Source organism: Oncorhynchus gorbuscha, unplaced genomic scaffold (genome assembly GCF_021184085.1).
Source record: "Oncorhynchus gorbuscha isolate QuinsamMale2020 ecotype Even-year unplaced genomic scaffold, OgorEven_v1.0 Un_scaffold_10004, whole genome shotgun sequence".
Lineage (NCBI taxonomy): Eukaryota > Metazoa > Chordata > Actinopteri > Salmoniformes > Salmonidae > Oncorhynchus > Oncorhynchus gorbuscha.
Genome location: NW_025752851.1, coordinates 875 through 10,917, shown reverse-complemented (window position 1 = coordinate 10,917; position 10,043 = coordinate 875). Strand labels below are relative to the sequence as shown.

At 47.1% G+C, this 10,043-nt stretch overlaps 1 protein-coding gene across 1 annotated transcript; it reads left to right on the top strand.

Annotated features, from left to right (window-relative positions):
- Window positions 1-2,308: 2,308 nt before the first annotated feature.
- Window positions 2,309-9,842, top strand: LOC124030224 (retinal-specific phospholipid-transporting ATPase ABCA4-like; the record flags this gene model as incomplete). Its single annotated transcript, XM_046341656.1, has 6 exons — window positions 2,309-2,414; window positions 2,563-2,768; window positions 5,756-5,813; window positions 8,286-8,354; window positions 8,636-8,805; window positions 9,718-9,842. Coding segments are annotated over 6 exons (734 nt in total), but the record flags the coding sequence as incomplete, so codon positions are not given.
- Window positions 9,843-10,043: the final 201 nt, after the last annotated feature.

The window sequence follows — 10,043 nt, the reverse complement described above, 5'->3', positions numbered from 1 at the left end:
TAAAGATGGGACCTGGTAGAGTGTCTCTGTGTAAAGGACCTGGTAGAGTGTCTCTGTGTAAAGGACCTGGTAGAGTGTCTCTGTGTAAAGGACCTGGTAGAGTAGCTCTGTGTAAAGACCTGGTAGAGTGTCTCTGTGTAAAGGACCTGGTAGAGTGTCTCTGTGTAAAGGACCTGGTACAGTAGCTCTGTGTAAAGGACCTGGTAGAGTGTCTCTGTGTAAAGGACCTGGTACAGTAGCTCTGTGTAAAGGACCTGGTAGAGTAGCTCTGTGTAAAGGACCTGGTAGAGTGTTTCTGTGTAAAGGACCTGGTAGAGTGTCTCTGTGTAAAGGACCTGGTAGAGTGTCTCTGTGTAAAGGACCTGGTAGAGTGTCTCTGTGTAAAGGACCTGGTAGAGTGTCTCTGTGTAAAGGACCTGGTAGAGTGTCTCTGTGTAAAGGACCTGGTAGAGTGTCTCTGTGTTTTTTAAATTTTTTAAACCTTTATTTTACTTGGCAAGTCGGTTAAGAACAAATTCTTATTTTCAATGAATGTTTTTTTTTAATGTTCAGGTATACCTTTCTCGAGCTCCTACACAGATTATTCACGTAACGTCAGCTAGCCAGCCAGCCAGCTAACATTAGCTATACACATATCGTACACGTAATGTTAGTTAGCGAGCAGCCAGCTAACATTAGCTATACACATATCGTACACGTAATGTTAGTTAGCGAGCCAGCCAGCTAACATTAGCTATACACAGATCATACACGTAACGTCAGCTAGCGAGCCAGCCAGCTAATTTTAGCTTTACACAGATCGTACACGTAATGTTAGTTAGCGAGCAGCCAGCTAACATTAGCTATACACATATCATACACGTAACTTTAGTTAGCGAGCCAGCCAGCTAACATTAGCTATACACATATCATACACGTAACGTTAGCTAGCGAGCCAGCCAGCTAATGTTAGCTTTACACAGATCGTACACGTAACGTTAGTTAGCGAGCCAGCCAGCCAGCTAACATTAGCTATACACAGATCGGACATGTAACGTTAGATAGCGAGCCAGCCAGCTAATGTTAACTATACACAGATCGTACACGTAACATTAGCTATACACAGATCGTACACGTAACATTAGCTATACACAGATCGTACATGTAACATTAGCTAGCGAGCCAGCTAATGTTAACTATACACAGATCGTACACGTAACATTAGCTATACACAGATCGTACATGTAACGTTAGATAGCGAGCCAGCCAGCTAACGTTAGATAGCTAGCTAAAAGTAGAACTTAACTTGAAATGAAAACAACTTTCTAACAAAATTAGAAACATATAATACCTGAAAATGGAGCTAGACTCTTACCTGTACACATGGATGAATGTTTCTTTCCTCTGTCACGGACGCCATGGTTGCCCTTCGTTTGAAGATGTAATCCGGAGACAGGTGTTTTATCCAACATTTCAACTTTCTACTTTCTCCACATTTGGAAATCATCTGCTTTGACCGGGCATTCCGCTGATTTCAAAACTCGGTCAACTTCTTCCGTGACAAAAGACACCGTTTCTTCCCCACCATTGTCATCTGAAGACTCTACGAAGTCTGGTTCAATTAAAATGTTCTTACCAAAATCAGGGATTTCCTCATCGTCTGATTCATTTTCAGAGTCAGCATGGCACGATCATCCTCCATCGCAATTTTTTCCCAATAGCACTATTAAATATATATATATTTTGGCCATTTAGCAGACGCTCTTGTCCAGAGCGACTTACAGTAGTGAGTGCATACATTCTCGTACTGGTCCCCCGTGGGAATCGAACCCACAACCCTGCCGTTGCAAGAGAGCTTTTTCAGGTCTTCATATTTTTCAAACAAAGCAGCGATCGACAGGATTATCCACACATACTTAGCAGCTCATGTGATAGACAGAAGCATGCTACATGGCAGACCAATCCGAACTCATCTCTCGGCATGTCCAGCCCACTCATTATCTCAGCCAATCATGGCTAACGGGAAGGTTCCTGTATTTTTTCGTGGCTAAACCAACTAGGCTCGTTATTTAACCATTTCATTTGTATTTACAGACGACATACACATTTTTGTTATTAGGGCACATGATAGTTTAGATGTTCCAGAATGTATTTCTGCCCCAAAAAATGATTGAACATTTTTTATAAACAAAACCTCTCATGTGAAATATGGACGTGCAACCTACACCTAGTTTTTTGAAACGGGTCAAATTTTAAAGTGTTGTTGTTTCTTCTCTCTCTCTCGCTCATTCCCTCTTTCTCTGTGCTTCTCTCTCTCTCTGTCTATCAGAATGAGTGTGACTGTGCCTCAGAGTGTTCCTGTACCTGTTCCACCTGCACCAAAGTGAAAGAGGAATCCCAGGGCCAGTCCCAGCAGCTGGAGAGAGCTCTGGATGGTGGGGAAGTGTGTGTGATCGTGTGTGTGTGTCTAGATACTCTAATCAACCACTAGTTATGTAATATTCACTCCATGTCAACCCCCCCCCATCATCAATATGTCAATCAAACAATCTATCTATGTACAAAACCTTTATCTTCTCCCAGGTGACGTGGACAACATCACCACGCTGATCCATCACCACGTCCCAGAAGCCAAGCTGATCGAGGCCATCGGCCAGGAGCTGACCTTCCTGCTGCCCAACAAGGGTTTCAAGCACCGGGCCTACGCCTCCCTCTTCAGAGAACTAGAGGAAACACTGGGAGACATGGGCCTCAGCAGCTTCGGCATCTCTGACACCTCACTGGAGGAGGTGAGAATGGGGGTAGGGGAGATAGGACTGGGGAGTAGGGGAATCTGGTGGGAGAGGTGAGACTGGGGCTAGGGGGAGATAGGACTGGGGAGGAGGGAATGTGGTAGGGAGGTGATACTGGGGGTAGGGGGAGATAGGACTGGGGAGGAGGGAATCTGGTGGGGGAGGTGAGACTGGGGGTAGGGGGAGATAGGACTGGGGAGGAGGGGAATCTGGTGGGGGAGGTGAGACTGGGGGTAGGGGGAGACAGGACTGGGGAGGAGGGGAATCTGGTGGGGGAGGTGAGACTGGGGGTAGGGGAGACAGGACTGGGGAGGAGGGAATCTGGTGGGGAGTTGAGACTGGGGGTAGGGGGACTGGGGAGGAGGGGAATCTGGTGGGGGAGGTGAGACTGGGGGTAGGGGGACTGGGGAGGAGGGGAATCTGGTGGGGGAGGTGAGACTGGGGGTAGGGGGACTGGGGAGGAGGGGAAGGTGGTAGGGGAGCTGGGAAGTGCGCAGTTGCGTCCTCGATGTGTCTGTCTTCATTTGTATCCTGTCAGAAAGACCCGATCACTTTATGGAGAGCCATGTGAGTGAGAGCCGCTTCGCTTAGTACTCAGGGAGAAGGGCACAACTCGGCACTCCAGGCTGAAAAAGGCATGGATATTTTTTAGTTTGCATTACGGCCACACAAAGGGGATGCCGAAGTGAAATCTGAGGCATTATCAAGTGCTTATCAAATTGTGAATGAGAAAATGATGTAGTGTGTACATGTCACGCCCTGACCTTAGAGAGCCTTTATATTTCTCTATTTGGTTAGGTCGGGGTGTGATTTGGGTGGGCATTCTAGTTTGTCTGTTTCTTTGTGGGCCCTGGTATGGTTCCCAATCAGAGGCAGCTGTCTAGCAGCCTTTTTCCCCACCTGTGTTTGTGGGTAATTCTTTATTTTCTGTGAGTGTTTGTGTGCGCCACGGTTGCGTCATGTTCGGTTTCTGTGAAGGTTCTGTGAAGGTTCTGTGAAGGTTTACAAGCACGTGGAATTACAAGCACACTGCGCCTTGGCTCATCTATGAGGGAGTTTGAGGACAGTGACAGTACATCCTGCGCAAAAAAAACAAAGCAGAGCTGATACCGCAACTTTTTTTCAAGTCATCATTAGTCTCGTCATGCAGCCTTACAATGTATTAAACATCAAAACAAACAGCCCAACGTTTATAAAACAACTTACATGAATAGCTGTATATTAAGCAGATAGGAGGACCTATTTATTTGTTAACCGCTCAAGTTACATTAACCTGTTGCGACGAGCAATCCCGTATCCGGGAGCGTAATTATAGCCTGAAGCTCATTACCATAATGCAAGGTTAACTATTCATGAAAATCGCAAATGAAATAAAATAAATATATTGGCTCACAAGCTTAGCCTTTTGTTAACAACACTGTCATCTCAGATTATCAAAAAATGCTTTTCAACCATAGCTACACAAGCATTTGTGTAAGAGTATTGATAGCTAGCATAGCATTAAGCCTAGCATTCAGCAGGCAACATTTTCACAAAAACAAGAAAAGCAATCAAATAAAATAATTTACCTTTGAAGAACTTCAGATGTTTTCAATGAGGAGACTCTCAGTTAGATAGCAAATGTTCAGTTTTTCCCAAAATATTATTTGTGTAGGAGAAATCGCTCCGTTTTGTTCATCACGTTTGGCTAAGAAAAAAAAACCTTTTTTCCAAATTAACTCCATAATATCGACAGAAACATGGCAAACGTTGTTTAGAATCAATCCTCAAGGTGTTGTTCACATATCTATTCGATGATAAGTCACTCGTGGCAGTTTGGTTTTTCTCCTCTGTTCAAAATGGAACAATGCACGCACCTGGAGATTACACAATAGTTTCGACGGAGGACACCGAGCGGACACCTGGTAAATGTAGTCTCTTATGGTCCATTTTCCAATGATATGCCTACAAATACATCACAATGCTGCAAACACCTTGGGGAAACGACAGAAAGTGTAGGCTCATTCCTTGCGCATTCACAGCCATATAAGGAGACATTGGAACACAGCGCCTCAAAAATCTGTCTCACTTCCTGTATGAAATTTCATCTTGGTTTCGCCTGTAGCATTAGTTCTGTGGCACTCACAGACAATATCTTTGCAGTTTTGGAAACGTCAGAGTGTTTTCTTTCCAAAGCTGTCAATTATATGCATAGTCGAGCATCTTTTCGTGACAAAATATCTTATTTAAAACGGGAATGTTTTTCATCCAAAAATGAAATACTGCCCCCAGAGGTTCAAGAGGTTAATAACTGTATATTAAGCATCTATGAGGACCTATTTATTTTGGTAACGTTTAACACAGAATAGCCACGTGTGTCCGCACTCCCTCAAATCGTTTGGAGAATTTTAAAATATTTTATTCAGCTTTGTTCAATTGTATTCTTCATACTATAAAATAATGCCACAGAATTCTCGGCAAATCTTGTCTGCTAAATGAACTAGTGTAGCCCACAGCCGTATGGCACAGCCAGATCAGGACCTAACAGAAGGATTGACTCAGAGGATTCTATTCTGTTCTTCTGAAATAGACTACATTTTCTTCATATCATGTTTCTTTAGACTTGTCTAAAATAAATCATGGATTTATTGTGAAGGTGTAGAATATATTACATGGATTTATTGTGGAGGTGTAGAATATATTACATGGATTTATTAGACTTTTTAAAATGTAGATCTGTAGTTCTGCATCAGTGGCTTGTAGGCTGTGTGTGGAAGCCAGGATATGGTAAATGTATTTATGTTAATTAACGGTAAATTACCGTGAGACCGACCGTTATTTGATTGACAATCACCGGCCGACGAAATTTCATGACCGCCACAGCCCTACTCGGGATCATGGTGAAACTTGGCACACATGGTCAGGGGTACAAGAGTAGGTGGCCTGTATTCTATTTGAACACATACAGTGGGTCCAAATGAATAGCTGATGTTTATTCCTTCCAGATCTTTCTGAAGGTGACAGCAGATGGGGAAGAGGCAGCAGCCAATGCCAAAACTCCAGGTAAATACCACACGCACTGTCCCGACAGTCTACTCCTCTCCAATTTACCAGACTCACTGTCCCGACAGTCTACTCCTCTCCAATTTACCAGACTCACTGTCCCGACAGTCTACTCCTCTCCAATTTACCAGACTCACTGTCCCTACAGTTTACTCCTCTCCAATGTACCACACTCACTGTCCCGACAGTCTACTCCTCTCCAATTTACCAGACTCACTGTCCCGACAGTCTACTCCTCTCCAATGTACCACACTCACTGTCCCGACAGTCTACTCCTCTCCAATTTACCAGACTCACTGTCCCGACAGTCTACTCCTCTCCAATGTACCACACTCACTGTCCCGACAGTCTACTCCTCTCCAATTTACCAGACTCACTGTCCCGACAGTCTACTCCTCTCTAATTTACCAGACTCACTGTCCCGACAGTCTACTCCTCTCCAATTTACCAGACTCACTGTCCCGACAGTTTACTCCTCTCCAATGTACCACACTCACTGTCCCGACAGTCTACTCCTCTCCAATTTACCAGACTCACTGTCCCTACAGTTTACTCCTCTCCAATGTACCACACTCACTGTCCCGACAGTCTACTCCTCTCCAATTTACCAGACTCACTGTCCCGACAGTCTACTCCTCTCCAATGTACCACGCTCACTGTCCCTACAGTCTACTCCTCTCCAATTTACCAGACTCACTGTCCCGACAGTCTACTCCTCTCCAATTTACCAGACTCACTGTCCCGACAGTCTACTCCTCTCCAATTTACCAGACTCACTGTCCCTACAGTCTACTCCTCTCCAATTTACCACACGCACTGTCCCGACAGTCTACTCCTCTCCAATTTACCAGACTCACTGTCCCGACAGTCTACTCCTCTCCAATTTACCAGACTCACTGTCCCTACAGTCTACTCCTCTCCAATTTACCAGACTCACTGTCCCGACAGTCTACTCCTCTCCAATTTACCACACTCACTGTCCCGACAGTCTACTCCTCTCCAATTTACCAGACTCACTGTCCCTACAGTCTACTCCTCTCCAATTTACCAGACTCACTGTCCCGACAGTCTACTCCTCTCCAATTTACCAGACTCACTGTCCCTACAGTTTACTCCTCTCCAATGTACCACACTCACTGTCCCGACAGTCTACTCCTCTCCAATTTACCAGACTCACTGTCCCGACAGTCTACTCCTCTCCAATGTACCACACTCACTGTCCCGACAGTCTACTCCTCTCCAATTTACCAGACTCACTGTCCCGACAGTCTACTCCTCTCCAATTTACCAGACTCACTGTCCCGACAGTCTACTCCTCTCCAATTTACCAGACTCACTGTCCCGACAGTTTACTCCTCTCCAATGTACCACACTCACTGTCCCGACAGTCTACTCCTCTCCAATTTACCAGACTCACTGTCCCTACAGTTTACTCCTCTCCAATGTACCACACTCACTGTCCCGACAGTCTACTCCTCTCCAATTTACCAGACTCACTGTCCCGACAGTCTACTCCTCTCCAATGTACCACGCTCACTGTCCCTACAGTCTACTCCTCTCCAATTTACCAGACTCACTGTCCCGACAGTCTACTCCTCTCCAATTTACCAGACTCACTGTCCCGACAGTCTACTCCTCTCCAATTTACCAGACTCACTGTCCCGACAGTCTACTCCTCTCCAATTTACCAGACTCACTGTCCCGACAGTCTACTCCTCTCCAATTTACCAGACTCACTGTCCCTACAGTCTACTCCTCTCCAATTGACCAGACTCACTGTCCCGACAGTCTACTCCTCTCCAATTTACCAGACTCACTGTCCCGACAGTCTACTCCTCTCCAATTTACCAGACTCACTGTCCCTACAGTCTACTCCTCTCCAATTGACCAGACTCACTGTCCCGACAGTCTACTCCTCTCCAATTTACCACACTCACTGTCCCGACAGTCTCTCTCTCAATTTACCAGACTCACTGTCCCTACAGTCTACTCCTCTCAATTTACCAGACTCCACTGTCTGACAGTCTACTCCTCAATGTACCACACTCCTGTCCCTACAGTCTTCTCCACTGTCCCTACAGTCTACTCCTCTGTCCCTACAGTCTACTCCTCTGTCCACAGTCTACTCATCTGTCCCTACAGTCTACTCCTCTGTCCCTACAGTCTACTCCTCTGTCCCTACAGTCTAGTCCTCTGTCCCTACAGTCTAGTCCTCTGTCCCTACAGTTTTACCCTCTGTCCCTACAGTCTACTCCTCTGTCCCCTACAGTCACACAGTCTACTCCTCTGTCCCTACAGTCTACTCCTCTCAATTTACTTCCTACCTTCTTTTTCCAACTTATGAATGTTCCTCTTTTAAGTAGTTTCTGTTGTGTTGTTGTTGTCGACGATGACGTTGTTGTTGTGAAGTGTCATGTTGTTGTGTTGTGAGGTGTTTTGATGTCTTGTGAACTGTGGACCACCCTACCATAGAACAGTGGATGTTGCTGAAGAGAACCAAAAGCTGCAGTAAAGTTGGTGTGGAGGAGGGTGAACCTGAAGGTGGTCCGCCCGCCTCAGCTGCCTGGCTGCACACCAGGCGCTTGCCTAGAGACACTCAAATGGTTGGGCGCCTTTAGTCTGGCAAGACAAGACTCAAAGTATCACTTTGGCTAAGCATGTAAGTCAGACCAAGCGAGACTATCTTTCCTGAAATCATAAGCTAATGCTTTAGCTCAGCAAGCTAACACAGTTTGAGGAACCCTATGCCTAAACCTTAACCTTTGAACCTGCCGGGCAAATATATCCACTTCCTAATGACTGTCTTCTCCTACTTTACACAGAGGCTAACGGTCTGAAGCAGGCCAACGGTGGGGGTAACCATGACGACGACAGCGCTGGGAAAGGGTCGTGTCAGGTCAAAGGAGCCAATCTGGTCATGCAGCAGTTTCTGGCCCTGCTGGTCAAGAGGTTTCACCATGCTACCAGATCATACAAAGACTTCCTCGCACAGGTTTTGGACTACAACTAGATAGAGGGAGGGATGGTGGGGGGTGGGGAGGAGGGTGGGATGGGTGGTGGGTGGGAGGATGGGGGGTGGTGGGTGGGATGGAGGGAGGGATGTTGGGGTGGAGGGAAGGAGGGAGGGATGGAGGGTGGGAGGGTGTGATGGGTAGTGGGTGGGATGGAGGGAGGGATGTTGGGGTGGAGGGATGGAGGGATGGTGGGAGGGTGGAAGGGTGTGATGGGTAGTGGGTGGGATGGAGGGAGGGATGTTGGGATGGAGGAGGATGGTGGGAGGGTGGAAGGATGTGATGGGTAGTTGGAGGGAGGGAGAGATGGATGGAGGGTGGGATGGGTGGTGGGAGGGAGGATGGGGGTGGTGGGTGGGATGGAGGGAGGGATGTTGGGGTGGAGGGAAGGAGGGAGGGATGGAGGGTGGGAGGTGTGATGGGTAGTGGGTGGGATGGAGGGAGGGATGTTGGGGTGGAGGGATGGAGGGATGGTGGGAGGGTGGAAGGGTGTGATGGGTAGTGGGTGGGATGGAGGGAGGATGTTGGGGTGGAGGGATGGAGGGATGGTGGGAGGGTGGAAGGATGTGATGGGTAGTTGGAGGGAGGGAGAGATGGATGGAGGGTGGGATGGGTGGTGGGAGGGTTGGATGGGTGAAATGGGTGGTGGGAGGGAGGGAGAGATGGAGGGATGGTGGGATGGGTGGTGGGAGGGATGGATAAAATATAGATGGGAAGGTATTCTGGTCATAAAACACTTCCTGGCCCTGCTGGTCAGGGGCTAGGGGCTAGGGGCTAGGGGATGGTTTGGGATTCAGAGTTAGAATATTATACCAGGTCAGGTCACATAGGGTCAGAGTAAAACTGGGATGGTATCCCTTTGAGTAATAGTGTGAATGGTTTCATGCCCCCAGATCGTCCTGCCTGCTAGCTTCGTCCTGATAGCCCTGATCTTCACCATGATCGTGCCTCCGTTCGGAGAGTACCCCCCCCTCATCCTCACTCCCTGGATGTATGGAAAGCAGCTAACCTTCTTCAGGTTAGTCTTTCGCAGTACGGAGAATGATACAGGCAACTCACCAAGAGAAGCCAACACAGGATTTTAATGTCTGAATACTCTGATCCTGGCTGGTCCTGATCTCATGGTCTTGGACCAGCCACCTGAATTGTTTTGTGCTTGCAGATGCATCACATTATATTAGGTATCTAACTAGGAGGTCATGACCCTGGTCATCCTGTT